This window comes from Leptopilina boulardi, unplaced genomic scaffold, assembly GCF_019393585.1.
Source record: "Leptopilina boulardi isolate dan_hultmark-lab unplaced genomic scaffold, ZJU_Lbou_2.1 LbouV2_78, whole genome shotgun sequence".
NCBI lineage: Eukaryota > Metazoa > Arthropoda > Insecta > Hymenoptera > Figitidae > Leptopilina > Leptopilina boulardi.
Window position 1 is genome coordinate 652,302 of NW_026138025.1, and position 20,679 is coordinate 672,980.

The 20,679-nt window shown below is 24.8% G+C and overlaps 1 protein-coding gene across 21 annotated transcripts in view; it reads right to left on the minus strand.

The window, feature by feature from the left end:
• Positions 1–20,679, minus strand: part of LOC127290650 (sodium channel protein para) — a 76,502-nt gene that overhangs the window by 41,766 nt on the left and 14,057 nt on the right. For 12 of the 21 annotated variants that reach the window (XM_051319380.1, XM_051319365.1, XM_051319362.1 and 9 more), the window contains exons 2-11: positions 18,464–18,537; positions 16,657–17,096; positions 15,846–16,023; positions 12,316–12,351; positions 7,111–7,266; positions 5,994–6,199; positions 5,680–5,808; positions 3,092–3,183; positions 702–914; positions 402–462 (exon numbers count right to left, since the gene is read on the minus strand). In XM_051319380.1, the coding sequence (XP_051175337.1) occupies positions 402–462; positions 702–914; positions 3,092–3,183; positions 5,680–5,808; positions 5,994–6,199; positions 7,111–7,266; positions 12,316–12,351; positions 15,846–15,992 (1,040 nt within the window). In that variant the 5' untranslated portion in view covers positions 15,993–16,023; positions 16,657–17,096; positions 18,464–18,537. The remainder of the gene's footprint in view (positions 1–401; positions 463–701; positions 915–3,091; positions 3,184–5,679; positions 5,809–5,993; positions 6,200–7,110; positions 7,267–12,315; positions 12,352–15,845; positions 16,024–16,656; positions 17,097–18,463; positions 18,538–20,679) is intronic. The other 9 variants (XM_051319381.1, XM_051319378.1, XM_051319377.1 and 6 more) reach the window with 1 other exon arrangement.

The following is a 20,679-nucleotide window of genomic DNA, read 5'->3' on the forward strand; positions in this document are numbered from 1 at the left end:
ATATTGATTTCGATATACTATCGATATATTGATATACTATCGATATATCGATGAAACGTTCGATATATCGATACTTATATCGATATATTGCTACTTATATCGATACTTATATCGATAAATTGCTACTTATATCGCGCTATATTGATATATTATCGATATATCGATAAAACGTTCGATATATCGATACTTATATGGATATATTGATATACTATCGATATATCGATGAGACGTTCGATATATCGATATAAGTTTCGATATACCGAAAGTTTTATAAATATATCGATATTTAATATCGATTGTCGGTAATATTTAAAAAAAAAATTTCGATTAAAATCGATAAAAATAAATCACTTTGTTAATTTTTGTTTTTAAAATGTATAAAAAAAAAAGTGACTTCTTACCCCGCGCCCGACGAATTTCCACACAAGGGCATATTCCCGGCTTCATCCACGTACCAATTAGCTGTATTAAATTTTTTAAAAAAATTGTTTTAAATTATTTTTCTTTTTCAAAGAAACAAAAATTGTTTTCCTATTTTTTTTTTTTTATTTTTTTTTAATAATACAATTAAAAAAATATTTAAAAATTAAAAAAAAAGATTACAAATATTAAAAAAAAAAAAAATTTTTTAATTAAAAAAATACAAATTTTTCAAAAAAATTTTTTTTTTTAAAACTAATAACCTTAAATTAATTACTTACAATCATTGTTAGTAAATCGTTCCCAATTCTCGTGCGACAAATTACCCCACGAGTTGTCGTCGGGAAAATTTTTTATACATTTTTGCGTAAGCACCCCCATATAAATTTGAAGACCCATAAGTGCAAAGACGGAGAGGGAGAACATTGTTAAGATTATCACATCGCGTAGATTTTTAACGGACTCTATCACAGCGCCGACAATGGTTTTAAGACCTTAAAAAACAATTCAAAGACAATGAATTAAAAATTTTTTTTATTATTTATTTATTTTTTTTTATTTCAATGGAAACCCACCACAAATAATAAACAAAACAATTTAGGATTATTATTGTAATTATTTAGCTTTTATAGGTTTTTATTTCAATTACATTACCCATACATATAATTTCCAAATATCATTTATCGTTTCCTAAAATATTTTCAGGTTCCCACATGAGTTCCTAATATTATAAATTTATCAATTTCTACATTGAGTACCTGCAAAGTATTTTTTTTGCAAAATTATTGAATTTTATACAACGATTCCTACATTCTTTGGATATTTCATTCGAATGTAGGAAAACGTTAAATAAAATAATAATAATAATAATAAATTAAAAAAAAAAAAAAAAATTTTTTTTTTTAAATATGAGGTATTTTTCTTTCTGTTTTTTTTTTTTTTAATGTGAAAGTGTCAAGTGTTTAATGTCTAAAGTATCACTAAATTAGTATTATATACTCTCTAAATTTGAATTAGTAAAAAAGTTTACTAATTTAAATTAGTGACTCAGTTTTTGCTTCTTAATTAGTAAAATGTTTACTAATTATTAGTAACTTTTACTAACATTTAGTAAAATTTTACTAATTATTAGTAACTTTTACTAACAATTATTAAATTCACTAATTATTAGTAACTTTTACTAAGAATTATTAAATTCACTAATTATTAGTAACGTTTACTAACAATTAGTAAAATTTTACTAATTATTAGTAACTTTTACTAACAATTAGTAGCTTTTACTAACAATTAATAAAATTTTACTAATTATTAGCAACTTTTACTAACAATTAGTAACTTTTACTAACAATTAATAAAATTTTACTAATTATTAGCAACTTTTACTAACAATTATTAAATTCACTAATTATTAGTAACGTTTACTAACAATTAGTAAAATTTTACTAATTATTAGTAACTTTTACTAACAATTAGTAACTTTTACTAACAATTAGTAACTTTTACTAACAATTAGTAACTTTTACTAACAATTAATAAAATTTTATTAATTATTAGCAACTTTTACTAACAATTAGTAACTTTTACTAACAATTAATAAAATTTTACTAATTATTAGCAACTTTTACTAACAATTAGTAACTTTTACTAACAATTAGTAAAATTTTACTAATTATTAGTAACTTTTACTAACAGTTAATAAAATTTTACTAACAATTAGTAACGTTTACCAACAATTAGTAAAATTTTACTAATTATTAGTAACTTTTACTAACAATTAATAAAATTTTACTAATTATTAGCAACTTTTACTAACAATTAGTAACTTTTACTAACAATTAATAAAATTTTACTAATTATTAGCAACTTTTACTAACAATTAGTAACTTTTACTAACAATTAGTAAAATTTTACTAATTATTAGTAACTTTTACTAACAGTTAATAAAATTTTACTAACAATTAGTAACGTTTACCAACAATTAGTAAAATTTTACTAATTATTAGTAACTTTTACTAACAATTAATAAAATTTTACTAATTATTAGCAACTTTTACTAACAATTAGTAACTTTTAATAACAATTAGTAAAATTTTACTAATTATTAGTAACTTTTACTAACAGTTAATAAAATTTTACTAATTATTAGCAACTTTTACTAACAATTAGTAACTTTTACTAACAATTAGTAAAATTTTACTAATTATTAGTAACTTTTACTAACACTTAATGAAATTTTACTAATTATTAACAACTTTTACTAACAATTAGTAACTTTTACTAACAATTAGTAAAATTTTACTAATTATTAGTAACTTTTACTAACAGTTAATAAAATTTTACTAATTACTAGCAACTTTTACTAACAATTAGTAAAATTTAACTAAATCTAAAGCAAAAAGTGAGTCACTAATTTAAATTAGTAAACATTTTTACTAATTCAGATTTAGAGAGTAGTAAAAAAAAATATAAAAAAAAAAGTTTTTTCTAAACAATCATTACTTATATATAAATAAATATATATATGTATTATATTAAAATACACTAAAAAGAAAATAGCAAATATAAATAATAATATTAATGTTCACCCAAAAAAAAAAACAAAAAAAAATAAAAGAAATATGACTAATGCCACTAAAAGACAAAGAAAAAAAAACTAATTTCTAAAGCATACCTGGTACAATAGCGACAGTCTTCAAGGCTCGGAGGACTCGAAATGTCCTGAGAGCAGCAAGGTTGCCTAGATCTATTCCCATCGTCACATAACTGCAATAACCCGAACATCACACACACATTACAGTGATAAAAGAAATTTAAAAAGAAACAAAAAAAAAAAAAAAACCACCGAAAAATAAAAATTAAAAAAAAAGATAAAAATTTAATAATGTTATTTGTAATAATAATAATAATAATAATCAATAAAACAAGAACAATAATAATAATTGTTACTCACTACTGCCTAAAATATAACCTACCCCCATTGTTAAAATCGATAAAAGGATTTCTGCACTAGTACTGCATGCAGAATCATAATAATAATAATAATGATAATAGAATAATAATAATAATAATTGTAATAAAATAATAATAAAAATAAAATAATAATAATAACAATAATAATAAGAACAATAATAATAACAATAATAATAACAATAATAATAATAATAAAAATAATTATAATAATAATAATAATAACAATAATCCATAAGGTCAATTAATAAAAAGGATCATTAATTTTAATCCATATTTTTGGCACTTCATCCTCTTTTTTTTACCCACTTGACACTCTTTATCAAAAAGGGTATTATTGTATTATAACCTGTTGCTCATGACATACAAAGGCAACCAATTATTTATTTTTTTTAATTTTTCATTAAATCAAATATTTTAATTTTCTATTTTCAAAAATTTTAATTATAATAAATAACAAATTTTTGACAATTTATTTGCAAATACAAAAAAAAGGATGAGTGTCAGATTGGATTTTTCAAAAAAAAAATAAAATAAATAAATAAATAAAGAAAGAAAGAAAGAAAGAAAAAGAAAAAAAAAGAAGAAATAATAATTATAAACAATCAATTAATAATAAAAAAAAATTTAAAAATAATAAATATAATTATGTGTAATGAATTATATTTATGTCTAGTTTCTCAAAAAAATTGTAATAATATAATTTTCTATCAACAATTATTTAATTATATATAAATTTTTTTACTCTAGTCTACAACAATATTAATATAATATTCAATTTTGTGTATGTATATATAAATATAATAATCAGTTAACTAGTCTAAGAGAAAAATGAGTGACAATCATTTATGATAATAATACGTTTCGTATCATTATAAAATAATAATATTTTTTAATGACGAAATATTATATTTCTGGGAATTGATACTTTAATTGTGTTTATATAATTTTATTATGCCTTTCCTATTTACGTAAAATACACAGATTTACGTGTATTTAAATATATATGCGTATAATTACGTATATTTACATATATTTGCATATACTTAAGTGTATTTACGTATAATTAACGTTTATTTGTGAATAATAACGTATTATTACGTAATTAAGAAGTTACGAAGTTATGTACTTAAGTATATTTACATATATTTGCGTAGAATTACGTATATTTACCTATAAACACATATATTTGTGTAATTACGTATATTTACGTAACTTTGCGTATAATTACGTAATTTACGAAACTTTGCGTACAATTACGTATATTTACGAAACTTTGCATGCAATTACGTATATTTACGTAACTTTGCATGTAATTACGTATATTTACGTAACTTTACGTATTATTGCTATATTCATCGTAAAATGCAGATTAAACATAATACATGGCTACGTACACATCATACAGTTACGCATATTTACGTAAACTGCATAGAGTTACATATATTTACGTTTTTCTTATAGTTACGTACTTACACATTGTTACGTATCCTTACAGAAAGTTACGTATATTAACGAACCCTCATAGAAAATTTCGTATATTTACACATTGTTACGTACATTTACGCATATTTACGTAAATTACTTATATTTAGAAAGTCATAAAAAATGTTTTAAAGTTTTATTCAATCCCATATATCAAAAGTGATTTATACTATACCTATAGAATATGTGGAAAAAAAATAATGAAATTATAAATAATCTATTTCTTTTTTGTTAAATTCTAAATCTCTAGGTCAATGATCGATGTATATATATATGTATATATATATAACAACAAAATGTGTAAGTCATGTCCTATATATTTATGTAATTTGTAATATTTTCAAGTACTTAACGCATCTATCGATGATTTTTCAATGAGATATATATAACCTGGAATCTAACTCTTGGCTAATTAGTACTTTGAAGTAAGGGATAAAGATAGAATGAGAGAGAAAGAGGGCTTATCTGTAAATGTGCCTGATGAAAAATGGAATAATAATAATAATAATAATTGACTCTACTTATAATATACTCGAAACGAAATATTGGTACTGTATGAATGTTTCTTGTATATATTTTATTTGGAAACAGAGAAAAATTATTATTACAGGGTGGGGAAGAATTATTATATAAAAAAAAATAATAATAAAGAAGGAATCTTTAAATGCCCATCGCAATAAAAAGAAAAAAATTAATTTTTGGAATGACAATTTAAAAAAAAAAATTTTAACTAATTAAATTTTACCATTACTTTTTTTATATATATTTTTTTTTTAACAAAAAAAACATGAATTATTAACTACTCACGCTAAAGCTATAACTACGAAGTCGAGCCAATTCCATGCATCTCTAAGATAGGTAAAAGGCTGCAGAATGAAACCCCTCGCCATCACCTTAACGGCGGACTCAAATGTGTAGATGCCCGTAAATATGACTCTAAAAAAAAAAAAAATGAGAAAATATTTTATTATTATTTATTTTGCTTTGAAAAAAAATAAAAAAAAAATTTTTTACATACGCAAGGTATTAAAAAACCCTTGTTTACTATTAACAAATCAGAAGCTCTGACCACTATAGACTACTACCTTAAAACCTTAAAAAAAAAAATTATAATAACTTACTCGGTGGATTCGATGGTGGGCGTTGTGGGCATGATCATGAGTATGCAGTTAACCAAAATTGTTGTAATGATGAATAGAGAGAAAAGTGGGTGGACCAATATGTAGATGGCCACCCGTCGTATTGGATTAAATGGATCGAGGATCCACATCGCATCGGTCGCGGAGAACCTGAATATGTCCTTTCCTTTACTGATAACCACGAACGACTGCATTAAAAAAAAGATACAATTTTTTTAGACCATTTCTAAAATTACGTACACTTACGTAAGTTACGCAACCTTACGTATATTTACGTAAGATACGTCACCTTACGTATATTTCCGCAACTTACGCTAATATATGTATTTACATAATTTACACTATCGCTTACGTTTATTTACATAAGTTACGCTAAATTACGTATATTAGCGTAAGTTTCACTACCTTACGTGTAGTTACGTAAGTTACCCTACCATACGTATATTTGCGTAATTCTGTCTACCTTTTGTGTAGTTACGTAAGTTACCCTACCCTACCTATATTTACGTAAGTTACCCTACCCTACGTATATTTACGTAAGTTACGCAACCTTGCGTATGTTTACGTAAGTTACACAACATTACGTATATGTACGTAAGTTACGCAACATTACGTATATGTACGTAAGTTACGCAACATTACGCATATTTACGTCAGTTACGCTAACTTACATGTAATAATTTTATTACGTATATTATTATCATTACCTTAATTTGTAAAATATTACGTATAGTTAGGTTACTTTACGCATAGTTACGTACAGTTACGCACTGTTAAACACATTTACGATGTTAGGTAGCCAGTTATTAGTTATGTATATTTGCGTACAGTTGCGTATTCTTACGTATATTTACAAACTCTTACATATCTTTAGGTACACTTACGTTTCATTACGTACATTTGGGTATCTTTACGTACACTTACGTATATTCAAAAATACCTACCTACGTGTATAGTTACGTATACTTAAGACACGTATAATTATGTATACTTACGGTAACTTACGCATACTTACGCGTAATTACGTATTGTTACGTATATTTACGTGTTCCTAGGAATTTTTTTTTTAATTTTAGTTATTGTGAATTTTTGTATTTACCCTTTGATTGAAGTAAAAACTATCAATATCTTCAAGAGGTGTGGAGGCCAGCTCGGGGGGAAATTCGTTGTGCAGTCGGACCGGAAGGGGCGCTCCTTGCTCAAACATAGGATCCGGTTGGGGACCCTCATCCTCGTCTTCGTCATCGTAACGTACCTGTGAATAAATTCTTATTTTGTAATCAGTGCAACCAAAAATTATATTTAATAACTTTTTTTTTTTTTTTTTTTAATTTTTTTAAATTAATTTTTTTTTTCTCAAAACTTGACACCAGATTAATCAGAGAAAAAAAAAAGAAAATACAATGATATTTAAAAAAAAATTTTTGTACTTTTAAAATTTCTTAAATAAAGAAATGATGGTCAATATTAATATATGTTTAAAAATTTTTTTTTTTTTAATTTTTCCAAAAAAATAAAATATTTTTTAAATTTAAACAAATATTATTAAATGCCAATTCTATTATTTTCGTATTAATATTAGTGATATTACTGTTAAAAATTTATTAATTTAAATTTATTATTAATTTAAATTTTGTTTAAATATTTTTAACAGTGTATATTGAGTGCTTTTCAAAAAAATTTGAAAGCAAACAAAAAAAATGGATAAAAAAAAACCTGATGCCACATTTTTTATTACTTATAATAAATTATTATTAATAATAATATTGATGATAATAATAATAATAATAATAATAATAATAATAATAATAATAATAATAATAATAATAATTGATGAAAACTATTTCTAATCCTAAAAAAAATTGTACACGATGCAGCTGCGTGGTCAGTGTTTTGGCTTCTTATGCGTGAGTGAAGTGTTTTTTTTTTTTTTTTTTTTTATTTTCTTGTCTGAGATCAAAATAAAAAAAAATTAATAATTAGGTAATAAAGTATTAATCTTATGAAAACAACAATATTATGTAATTTTTTTTTTAATACTAAAATTTTTCTACTCATTTATATAAAACAAAAAAAAAAATTGTTTTGGAAAAATTTTGGTTTTTTTATTTTTGCGAAAAAAATATTATTTGACAAGTGTCGCGACCTCCTTTTTTTAAAAATCTATTCTTAAAGTTCTTTCGTTAAAAAAAAAAAAAAAAAACTATAAGCAACACGAAGAAGATATTGACACTTATCGAGTGGTTACTGTATTTATAGACAGCTATATATTCTTATACAGTTTATATAGCTATATAAATTGTCTGTACTATATTATTATGAAACAAAGAAAATTATTTTCTTAACTAAAAAGAAAAAAAAAAAAATTAATATTTTCCTTTCATTTTAAATTGTCATTTCTTAATTTCTTATATTTTGTAAATTAGAAAAAAATTAATTAAATTTTTTTTTTAAATATCGAACTCAAAATTTCTATTTTTTAATAAAGAAAAATAACTAAATTAATTTTTAAATAATAATTAAAATAATTAAACAATTATGTGAAATAATATTTAATTTTTCAACTACTTTTCAATTATAAAATTCTTGTTTTCAATAGATTTTGTTGTGGATAATTAAAATAGATTTAAAAAAATATTGTCTAATCAAATAATGAAAAAAAAAAATATACTCTTCACAAGTTTTCAAAAATAAATTTTTTACTTACACATTTCTTGTCAATTGCACTTCAATTATTATTTGGCCTTAAACCTAATTTTTAATTATTTTTCCTTCTATTTTGTGCATTCTATTTTTTTTATATGTAATGATGGGATATCGATTTATTGTTTTTTTTTTCAAGGTAACGATATATCGATTATAAAAACATATCGATATATCGGTTATTGAGATATCGATCATAAAAACATCGATATATCGATTGTAAACTTAACCAGATATCGATTAAAAACATCGATATATCGACTGTAAAGCTGTCGAGATATCGATCATAAAAACATCAATATATCGATTGTGTACATATCGATATATCGATTGTAAACATATCGAGATATCAATTGAATACAACGATATATCGATTGTAAATATATCGATATTTCATTTTATATGTAAATTTAAAATTGTAACAATAATAAATAAAATAAATAAATGTGTTTAATAAAATTTGTAAAATAAAAATTATTGTTAGAAAAAAAAAAAATTTTCCATTATTTTTTATTCTTTTTTTTTTTTTTGTATAATATGTGTGTAACTAAACTAAACGTTCGTTCCAATCTAGTCTAGTTTTGTGTATTAAAGCCGGATTCCACGAAATTATCAACTTTTTTTTTCATTTCCTCATTTTAACTTCAAAATAATTGCAGCCAGAGCTATTGTAATAATGGAATATCGATGAAAAAAAAATATTTAGATTTTTAAATTTTAATTTAATTCTTTCTATTAATGTATAGATATATCGATTTTTATGCTATCGATACTGAAATTGTGGAAAAAAATAATTGATATTTCAATTATAAATTATGTATATCGATATCAACGATAATACAATATATTAATCGATAACATCACCATTCGATATTAATCGATATATTATAGAAATAAATCGAAAATATTCGATATATTTCCATAATATATCGATTAATATCGAATGATGGAGATATCGATTAATCTACATAATGTTTTCGATATATCTCGATATAATATCGAATTTTCTCGATATATCTCGATACTGTCTCGATGTATCTCGATACTGTCTCGATTATTATCGATATATTTCGATAATATATCGATACTATTTCGATTATTATCGATATATTTCGTTCATATATCGAATATTTTCGATATATCTCGATACTATTTCGATTATTATCGATATATTTCGATCATATATCGAATATTTTCGATATATCTCGATACTATTTCGATTATTATCGATATATTTCGATCATATATCGAATATTTTCGATATATTTCGATACTATCTCGATTATTATCGATATATTTCGATCAAATATCGAATATTTTCGATATATCTCGATACTATCTCGATTATTATCGATATATTTCGATCATATATCGAATATTCTCGATATATCGATTCTTAAGCATCGATACTTGGATATATGTGAAATAATCGATTATAAAATATCGATATTCCATTAATTGAGCTATTGTGCGTGCAGAACAAATATAATTTTTAATTGTAGGTAATTAATATATAAAGTGACGATGTTTATATATAAATATATAATATAGATATCGCATTGGTTTCATATATATATATATTGGTTACATTCTGTTTTTAAAGCGCATACTCGGCTATTCGTTAATTGGCTGATTAATCAATAATTTATTACTAGCTGCGCTTTAAGGCAAACGGCAAATGTCAGGCATTGCGAGTATAACATTCACTCTAGAAGCTTTTGTATTGTTTTCTTTTTTCTTTTCTTTAATTATTATTATTATTTTTTTTTTTTTTTACTATTTTTCTCTTCTCTCGATAAATGTGATATTTAAATATATATTTCTTTTTTAATTTAACGAAAATTGTCTTTTTATTTTTAAAAATATTTAAAAAAAAAATAATAATAATAATAAATAAAAAATGTTTGTCTTTAATTTTAAAAACATTAATTTAAAAAAAATCCTTTTTCCTCTGTCTGATATTTAAAAGACACAGTATCGAAAATTTTCAAACAATTTTTATTCTAAACAAAAGACACAGATATATCAAAAAAAATAATTTTTTTGTAAACTTTTTTTGTTTTTTTGTTTTTAATTTTTTTTTTAATTTTTCCAATTAGAATGTAAATAAAATTTGGGTTTTTTTTTTACAAAATTTTACGGTACATTTCTTTTTTGTAGAAAATCTTAATAGAATAAGAGAGAAAGAAAGGGAGGGAGAGAGAGATAGAGAAACACCGAAAGAGAGGAAAGAGAAAGAGAATAAGAGAGATAGGGAGAGAGAAGAAGAAGAAGAAACTATCAGAAAAGGCAAATATTTAGAGAAGAATATAAAGCCAGGTGCTAGTTTCTGTAACAGCAAGAGTTTAATTAAAATCTCTATAAATTACATTAATGCTCATTAAAAGTTTCAAAAGTTATTTCAATTTGAAAAATTAATTAATTTTTTTTTTGTAAAAATTTAATTTTTTCTTAAAAATTATAAATATTTAAAAAATTTTCTCTATTTATTTATAGCTTAATAATTTTCAAAAAATTAAAAAACAATAATTTTCAAAAAACAAAATTAAATATTAAAATAACTTTCAAAACTATTGCAATTATCGAGGAAAAAAAAGTGATTTCAAAAAAAATTTTTATCAAACCATAAACAATATTTTTTTTGACTATTTAAAATTAATATTAAAAAAATTATTTTCTGCCATGTGAATAAATATATAAAAAGAAAAAAAAATTTTTTTTGATGTTTTTTTCCTCGATATAGAACATTTTTAAAGAAAGCGAAAGAGTAAGCAAGCTTTAACAATGCAAAAAGCGCAATAATTTCTTTTTTTTTTTAAATATAAAGTGCATAAAAATGTATTAATAGAGAATTTTTTCTGAGAAATATATTTTTTTTCATTTATAAAAAAAATTGTAATTTAAAACTAGAATAGTAGGGTAATTGGTTCTAGTAATAATTAAATATTAACAATTGATAATGCAGATTCCTATCTGACCAACGGTGGGTAATACAGATTTCTATATCCTCAACAGTCGGTAAAGTAGATTTCTGACTTACCAACAGTCGGTAATATAGAATTCTACTCGACCAACAGTCGGTATTATAGAGTTCTATTTAGACTACAGTTTATAAAACAGATTTTTATCGCATCAACGTCCGGTAAAGTAGATTTCTGACTTACCAATAGTCGGTAATACAGAATCCTACTCGATCAACAGTCGGTATTGCAGAGTTCTGTTTAGACAACGGTAGGTAATACAGATTTCTATTTCATCAACGGTCGGTAAAGTAGATTTCTGACTTGCCAATAGTCGGTATTATAGAAAACTGTTTTACCGGCAAAGCTTACTTTATCGACTGTTGATATTTAGGTAGTTTTCTTTTTTTTTAGAATATTTGATCGCTCTATTAATACATTAGCAGTAATTGATAAAAGTAGTTTTTTTTCCTCTAAAAACTATTCAAACTGCTAGGAATTGAGAGAAAAAAATGTCAAGAGAGAAAGACGATTAAAAAAAAAAAATCATAATTGTAACTTTGTGAAAATCAAAAAGTGGAGGAAGTTAAAAACAAGAGTGTAGCGTTTTTTTTTTTACTTAGCATGATTCAAACTCTTACTTCTTTTTTCTTTTTCTTCCGTCCATATATACTTCCCTGCAAATTGGAGAAGTGAGAAAAAATACAATTACAAATAGAAATATTAAATAAATATATAGTTTTGAAGATGGTAATTTAAAAAGGAAAAAAAAAATTTCTAAAATTTCTTTCTACTTTTTTGTTTTATTGAAGAATTGTATGTGTGTTTTTTTTATCAATTTAAGCCTAACAGTAGAAAGGCGAGATATTTTAAAATAAGCAAAAAAAAAATTACAAATTTTTTTTTTTTAAGGAAAAAATATAAATTTTGCCCCAAAACAAAAATGAAAATTTAGCAAGAGAGATTTTATACAAAAAAAAAATTAATAATCACATACATACACACATACTTTTCACACAGAAAAAGGAAAATTTACAGGAAACAAAGAAGAGTCACTATATATAAATGTATTTATATATATATATGAGTCAAAAAGACTTTGTAAGTTAAGAAGACAATAAGCAACGTAGCTTAAAAAGTAAAATTTTTCAAAAAAAAGAAAATAAATACAGGGTAAAGTAGTTGATACTTTTTTACACTGTACGATATTCAAGCAAAAGATACAGCGGAAAGGTGAAATTTTTTTTTTGTAGTTAAAATTATTTTTTTTTATTTACTTATTTTGCCTGTTAACATTTAACAACAATTTGAAAAAATTTGAAAAAAAAATTTTTTTTCTAATTAGTTATTTCTAATAATAAATCACATTTCAGATCTTCTAGGGATAATTCAGGGTTGGGTCGCCGGGGTTATTGTCCAAAGATGTCACATTTCAGATCTTCTAGAGATAATACAGGGTTGGGTCGCTCGAGTTATTGTCCCCCAAAGTTTCATATTTCAAATCTTCTAGGGATATTGCAGAGTTGGATCGTCAGGGTTATTGTCCAAAGATATCACATTTCAGATCTTCTAGGGATATTTCAGGGTTGGGTCACTTGGATTCTAGTCCAAAAGTGTCGCATTTTGGAACGTTCTAGGAATATACCAGCGTTGGATCGCTCTGGATATTATTCAACAGTCAACATTCTAAATTGTATCAATTTTGACGTCTAAAATGTGACAATTGAATAATAACGGTAACTAGCCAAACCAACAATATCCCTAGAACGTTCATAGTGTGACACTTTTGAACCAGAACCCAAGCGACCCAAACCTGTAATATTCCGAGAAGATTTGAAATGTGACATCACTGGACAATAACCCTGGCGACTCAACCCTGCAATATCCCTAGAAGATCTGAAATGTGACACTTTGGGGGGGGGGGGAGCAATAACCCGAGTGGCCCAACCCTATATTATCTCTAGAAGATCTGAAATGTGACATCTTTGGGACAATAAATCCGGCGACCCAAACCTGAATTTTCCCTAGAACATCTGAAATGTGACACTTTTAGATTTCTTTAGTAAATCACTTTTGTTGTTGTTAAAAGTTAAACAAATTATGTTAAATTTAAAAAAAAAAATTTTTTTTATTTTGAATTCTAATGGAGGTGTTTTTTTTTTTAATTTGAAAAAAGGGGGAATAAACAGGCATATATAGCACGAATTACATCGCAAACATTCAGCACGCGACATATTTTGAACATCAGAAACACAGACAGGAAACAGGAACAGAATATGCTGGTGGCAGAATATGATTAGAGAAGTTCATCAACGCTACAATAGATATATATATATATATACATATATACACACATATATATATAATATATGTATATAGTATATATATATATTAAAATACGTATATATACATATACAGTATTAGTGTATAGAAATACGTAACATAGTTGAATATGAAGTTTGCTATATATTAATTAAGGAGACATATTAATATTTTTTTTTTAAAATAAATTTCTCTTTTATTATAATAATAATAATATAATAATAATAATAATAATAATAATAATAATAATAATAATAATAATTTTAAAAAAATATTCATATGTCTCGATATTTATTATCGTTTTTCAAAAAAAAATTATCATTTTCAAAAAAAGTATTATTTTTTTTACTATTTTATTCTTTTTGTTAATATTATTTATTGATTTTATTTTTTTAATTTTCATTTCTAATTTTAATTAAAAAACGATAATAAAAAAAATAATCTTATAAAAATATAATTTTTTTTTAAGCAAACACTCAACATAATTATTTTAAGAGTCAGCAACGCCTGTAACCTTTTTTTTCGACACTTTTTGCGCAATTCACCAATGCAATATTGTTCTCAAAAAAAAAAAAAAAAAAAAAAAAAATTTTCCCACTAACAAGATTAAATAAAAAAAAAAAAATATCAATTGAGCTTTTTGTTTTTCCAAACAAAAAATTTGTTTTCTTTCCACTCTCGTCGTTAAATATAATTCAATTACAAAAAAAAAGTTAAATTTTAATTAAAAATTTTCAGTAAAAATTTGGTATTTGTAAATTATTTACAAAGAAAAAGAATTTAAAACAATTTTTTATAAAAATTCTTTTTTAAATAAAAAGTTGTTTTTAAATAATTTTTTCTTATTCAAAAATTAAAAAAAAAAATTTTTAATAAAAGATTCTTTCTAAATTAAAAAATTTTTTTATTTTTTTTTTTTAAATTAAATTTCTAAATTAAAAAATTCTTTTTGTAAATTAAAAAAATATAATATTGTAACTCAAAAAAATGCTATTTAAAAAAAAAATCCATTTTTTTATAATTCTATTTAATGAAAAAAAAAATTATTTTCTTTTTGAACGTAATTTTGATGATGAAGTCACCTGTAAAGAAGAACGTGATGAATATGTACACACAGATATTATATTGATTGCGGATTTTTTTTTTTTTTAAACGTAAACAACAACAAAAAATGTATATTACACACAGAATATTTGTGTTTTGTGTGAAAAAGCGCATACAATTTTTTTTTTTTTTTTTGCTTTTTTTGTGCACACGTAACACAAACGCTGTCATTTTAACATTCAAACATATGTGAATTTATAAAATAAACATATATATATTATTTACACAACGTTAGAAAAAAATGTGTCCTGATAAAAAAAAATTTTTTTTTCAACTTTAGAAAAAAATTTCACATTTAAAAATAATTACATTTTAAGTTTCATTTTTTAAATTCTTTTACATTTTTTTACTTTTTAATTAATTAACTAATTTTTTTATTGATAATTAAAGAAAAATGTATTTTTTTTTATTTTATAAAAAATTTATTTTTAATTTCAATTTTACCAAAAAATTAAGAAAAAAATTTTTTAATTTATTTTTTTAAACAAAAAATGAAAAAAATTAAAAAAAACATTTTTAATTATTTTTTTGTACAAAAAAACTAAAAAAAAATTTTCAAAAATTATTTTCTCCAATTTCATTTTCTGAAATTACTTTTATTTACTTTTACTTCAAGTTTTTTTTAACAATTTATTTTTATTTTTCCAATTTATCAGATCGTTCTCGAGGGAAAAAAAGGAAATTAAAAACAAAAAACAAAAAAAAAAAAATGAAAAAAAAAAAACAAGAAAAGTTGGTCGCTTACCTCGCCTTCAGCTCTCTTTTTCTCAAGCTCCTTTTGTTTAGCTTGCTGCTCGGAAATACGTTGTTCTATTGCTGCTAAGGATTCCCGCGTGAACGGACGGAACAAACTTCGTTCTTCCTCTGATATAGAGCCAGAAACTTCGGACATTGTCTAGGCTGCACACAACTGAGCCACCTTCCTGAACAAGAAAAAAAAAATTTATTTTTGATTTGCTTCTAAAAACAAAAAAATTCATTAAAAATGAAAAAAATAATAACAAAAAATAAATTTAGTCTGTTTTTTAGAACAATTTTTCAATAATAATAATAATAATAATTTCAAAAAAATCGGCAAACTTAAAATTTGTGCATGAAGGTCAAAAATATTTTAGGTTATGTTTCAATAATTATAATAATAATTTGTAGAATAGTAATTATTGTTCCTTTTTTTTTGTTTCAGGTGCAAACGGAAGTGGAATCAAAAAAGTAACGGACGGTTACGAAAAAAAGGTTTGTTTTATATTAATGATGAATAATAAATATTAAAGAAAAACAAACCAATAATTATGGTGAAACAAAATAAAAAAACAATTAATGCATTATCTATATACATAGACAAATGTATAACATAACCTAAAATTTAATATTTTAAAAATAATAATAATTCTCATTCATAACCATTAAAATTAACTTAAAATTTGTATTTCCTTTTTAAACTATAAAATTTAAAAATAATATTCAGATAATTCTTGATTTTCTCTAATAATAATAATAATAATAATAATAATAATAACTAAAAATACAATCTAGAATAAATAAAATAAACCCATTACCTTGCTATTGGTGCTAACAATTTCTACAATGGCGGCTGTATTCGTATTGTGGGGAATAATTCAGCTGCTGTTGCCGATAGCGAAATTGAGAATGAGATCTAGAATTGCTTTTTGAAAGCTGCCTTGTCGATTTAAAATGTGTTGTGTTGATGATGATGATGATGACAGTTGAATGTAGAGTAGACGTTTTTAGTGGTCGGACGGATAAATGTGTTTCTCGCACCACGTTACTCCACGGTTTCCGCTTTTGGTTAATGTTGTTTATTCTCTCCTTCGAACTCCACTTTCGTTTTGTTGTTGTTGTTGTTATATTTTTATTTATATCTAAATAACAATCTTTATTCTTTGACAAAATGGCGGCGACCAATAACGAACGCTCTGCGGCAGTGCGTGGTACAGTGGGGCCCGTCCAACTCGAACCAAAATTTCTCATGTCCGATCTGAAATTATACAAAAAAAAAAAAAAGAGAGAGAGAATTAAAAAAAAACCCCGCCTACATTATTATTAAGCCCACCTTTTATTTGTAGCCCCGCCCACTTACTTTTCTACCAACGCCTCCTTTTCACTTGTAACTCCGCCTAGTTTTTTTTTACAAGCCCCGCCCACTTTGCTAATAACGCCTTTTTATACTTGTAACTCCACCTACTTTATCATAAGCCCCGCCTACTTTGCTACTAACGCCTTCTTCTTACTTGCAATCCTGCCTACTTTACCAATAGCCCCGCCTTGAACGAACATGGACCCGCCTACTTTGCTACTAACACCTTTTTTATACTTGTTGCTCCGCCCATTATAAACATAGACCCGACTACTTTGCAATTAACTCCGCTTACTTTGTTTATAGCCTCGCTTTTTACATAAATTCTACTTTGCTATTCACTCCTCCTTTTTTTTCTTTGTAGCTCCGCCTACTTTACCAACAGTCCCGCCTTTAATAAAGAACCCGCCTACTTTTATGACTGATTCCGCCTTTTTTTCTCAAAGCCACGCCTACTTCATGAATAGTCCCGCCTCTAATAAACATAGACCCGCCTACTTTATTGATAGCTCCGCCTTTAAAAAACATGGATCCGCCTACTATGTCAGTAACGCCTCTTTTATACTTGTAGCTCCGCCTACTTTATCATAAGCCCCGCCTCTAACAAACATAGACCCCGCCTACTTTATTGATAGCTCCGCCTTTAACAAACATGGATCCGCCTACTATGTCAGTAACGCTTCTTTTATACTTGTAGCTCCGCCTACTTTATCATAAGCCCCGCCTCTACCGAACATGGACCCGCCTACTTTGAGAATAATCTTGGTTTATCTTAAAACTTAACCTATCTAATAAACTTTAGTTTTTTTCATTTTTTTTTACAATTTAACCACAATTTTTCTAAAAATAAAAATTTAGTAAACTTTTTGCATTAATATTCTAATATTAACTTTTTGAGAATTTTTTCACACACACACACACACACACGTCAAATCAAAATTTCGCAAAACTTTTTGTGCAAAATCTTTCCGCTCTCTTGTTCAACTTAGGCAAAAGCAGGCAAAAGTTTTCGTAGTATGGTTATAAAGTTAGTTGAGAAAGTTTGATGAACTTACGTTTCGATTTACACTCGAATGTGTTTTATAAGCTTATGGCAACAATATATAAGGCAATGTTGCCGTTATGATAATGTATATAAGAAAGTTATTGCATCAAGTTTTAATAAATTCTTATGAGTACAATAAATTTTTTTTGGGGAATGTTTTGACGGAATTTTTTATTTTTCGAAAACAAATAAATATAATAAATTTTTTTTTTTTTTTACTTACGTATACATGAAGCGGCGTGTGTAATCAATTTGTTATCCGAATTATCATAGTCTGCTCCACGTTTCAGTCTGTATCTGCAAAAAAAAAAAAAAAAATTTTTTTTTTAGTAATTACAAAAATTTTTTAAAAAAGACAATTCACTTTTTAAAATAAATTAGGCTATGTATTTAAATTTCGCTCTATATTTGAGGAGAAAAAAAGTTAATTTTTGAATTATGATGGGAAATTAAAAAAAAAATAAATAAAAATTGCTTTTTACCAAACAGAAAAAAAGACTTTCATTATTTTATGTCAGTTTTTTGTGTGTTTGTGTGACATCATTGGATGAGATAACAAAGTGTTTAAACACGTGACTAGGCTTTAGTAGTAGATGCGGCAAAAGTTGAAAAAAAGAAGAAATACCCCCAGGGCAGATGGTGTGACTTCATTTATAAGTGTTAAACGAGCTAACACAATTTTTCAAGGGTTGCCAATTACATTAACTGAACAAAAAAAAAAAAGTTCTCACCACATACACCTGAATGAATTATAAAATAATTTAAAAAATTCCCTAAAAAAAAATTCCACAATTATCAAATACACTTTTATGGGAGTAGAATTTTTTTTTTATTTTAAATCACTTCGTAATTTTATTTCTTCTAATTAGAATATTTCATCTCGAAAATAACAAAACTCATTAATAAAGATTCAAAAAAAAAGTCACAGTAATTTGTTAAGTAATTTGAAAAAAAAAAATCTTGATAAAGCAATACCTCATATCAAACGAGGGGAATCACCTCAATCAGATTATCAATTAAAAATAAAAAAAAAAAAAAAAAAAAAACCTCTCTACTGTTATTGGCATCATTTATCACAATCGATCAATATACTTATAAATGAAAATAAAATTTACTTATTTATAAAAAAAGAAAATATTTTTCACTTCCTTGTTTCGTCCATTCATCGTCGGAGAAAATAACTTTTATAAATAAGGGAGGAAAAATCTTTATAAAAATTTAAATCACATAATCCAAAAAAAAATAATTTAAATGTAAAGAAGCTTGTCAAAAAAAAAAAAAAAAAAAATGAAATTTTAGCACAAAGGAAATTTCTCCGCTTCCACTATATACGTGATACAATATTCAATGGACTACTCACTGTCAAAGAATGACTTTTGTCCCTCTCCATAATATATATAATGCTCTCAAGTATAATAATGTAAAAAAAAATATGGACGAGGGGAAAAAAAACTTCGAAAAAGACAAAGTTTTCATATTACTCCAAAAAAAAAAACGTACTAAATAATTCCATGAAAGAAAACTTTTTACTTTTCTTAAAAGCAAAAAAAAAAGACTTTCCAAATTACACATCCCTTCCCTTTGCCCTCCCCGTGTTAGGAAAAAATTATTCTTCCCTTAAAGTAGATGTCCTATGCGAGAGGTTTAATGGATTTCAATTCAACCCGAAAGTCTCCTCATGCAACTGGGACATGAGACGACCCAGGACATCATTCACTACTTCACCCAATGTATTTTCAATCAATAAACGTGTACGACTGGCTAACCATTTGAATCGAACAAAAAAAAATTTAACGATAACTACTTACTTTTTAGATAAAAAAAAAAGAAAATTATAATTTAATACATTTTTTACAATATTTAAAAAAAAATTTTCCAAATTTAACATAGAATATTGGTTACAAAAAAAAATCCACCATTTTTTTTACTGTTAACAACACTGATTTTTAAAAATACCGCCTTTTTTCTAATAATTTCCGCCTATTTACATAAGACACAACAACCTATTTTTGTTACTGCCCACTTTTTAGTCCCGCCTACTTTTTTTTGTCTAGCCCCACCCATTTGACCTTTAGCTCCGCCTATTTGTTGTATGGTACCGCCCTTTTTCCCCAACATATCTCCGCCTACTTTGGGAATAACCCCACCCATTTGACTTTTAGCTCCGCCTACTTTATGAGTGGTTCCACCCTCTTTAATGTTAGCTCCGCCCATTTTTTTCTAATTACACCTCCCTTTGATGTAATAGTCCAGCTATTTTTAACCTAGCTCCGCCTATTTTACGAATTACTTCGTAGTTTTATATAACAGTTCCGCCTTTTTAAATATAACTCCTCCTACTTTATGAATGGTTCCACCCTCTTCACTTTTAGCTACGCCTACTTTAGACAATTGCTACACCTACTTATGTGTAGCACCACCCTCTTTTTTTTTAAATAA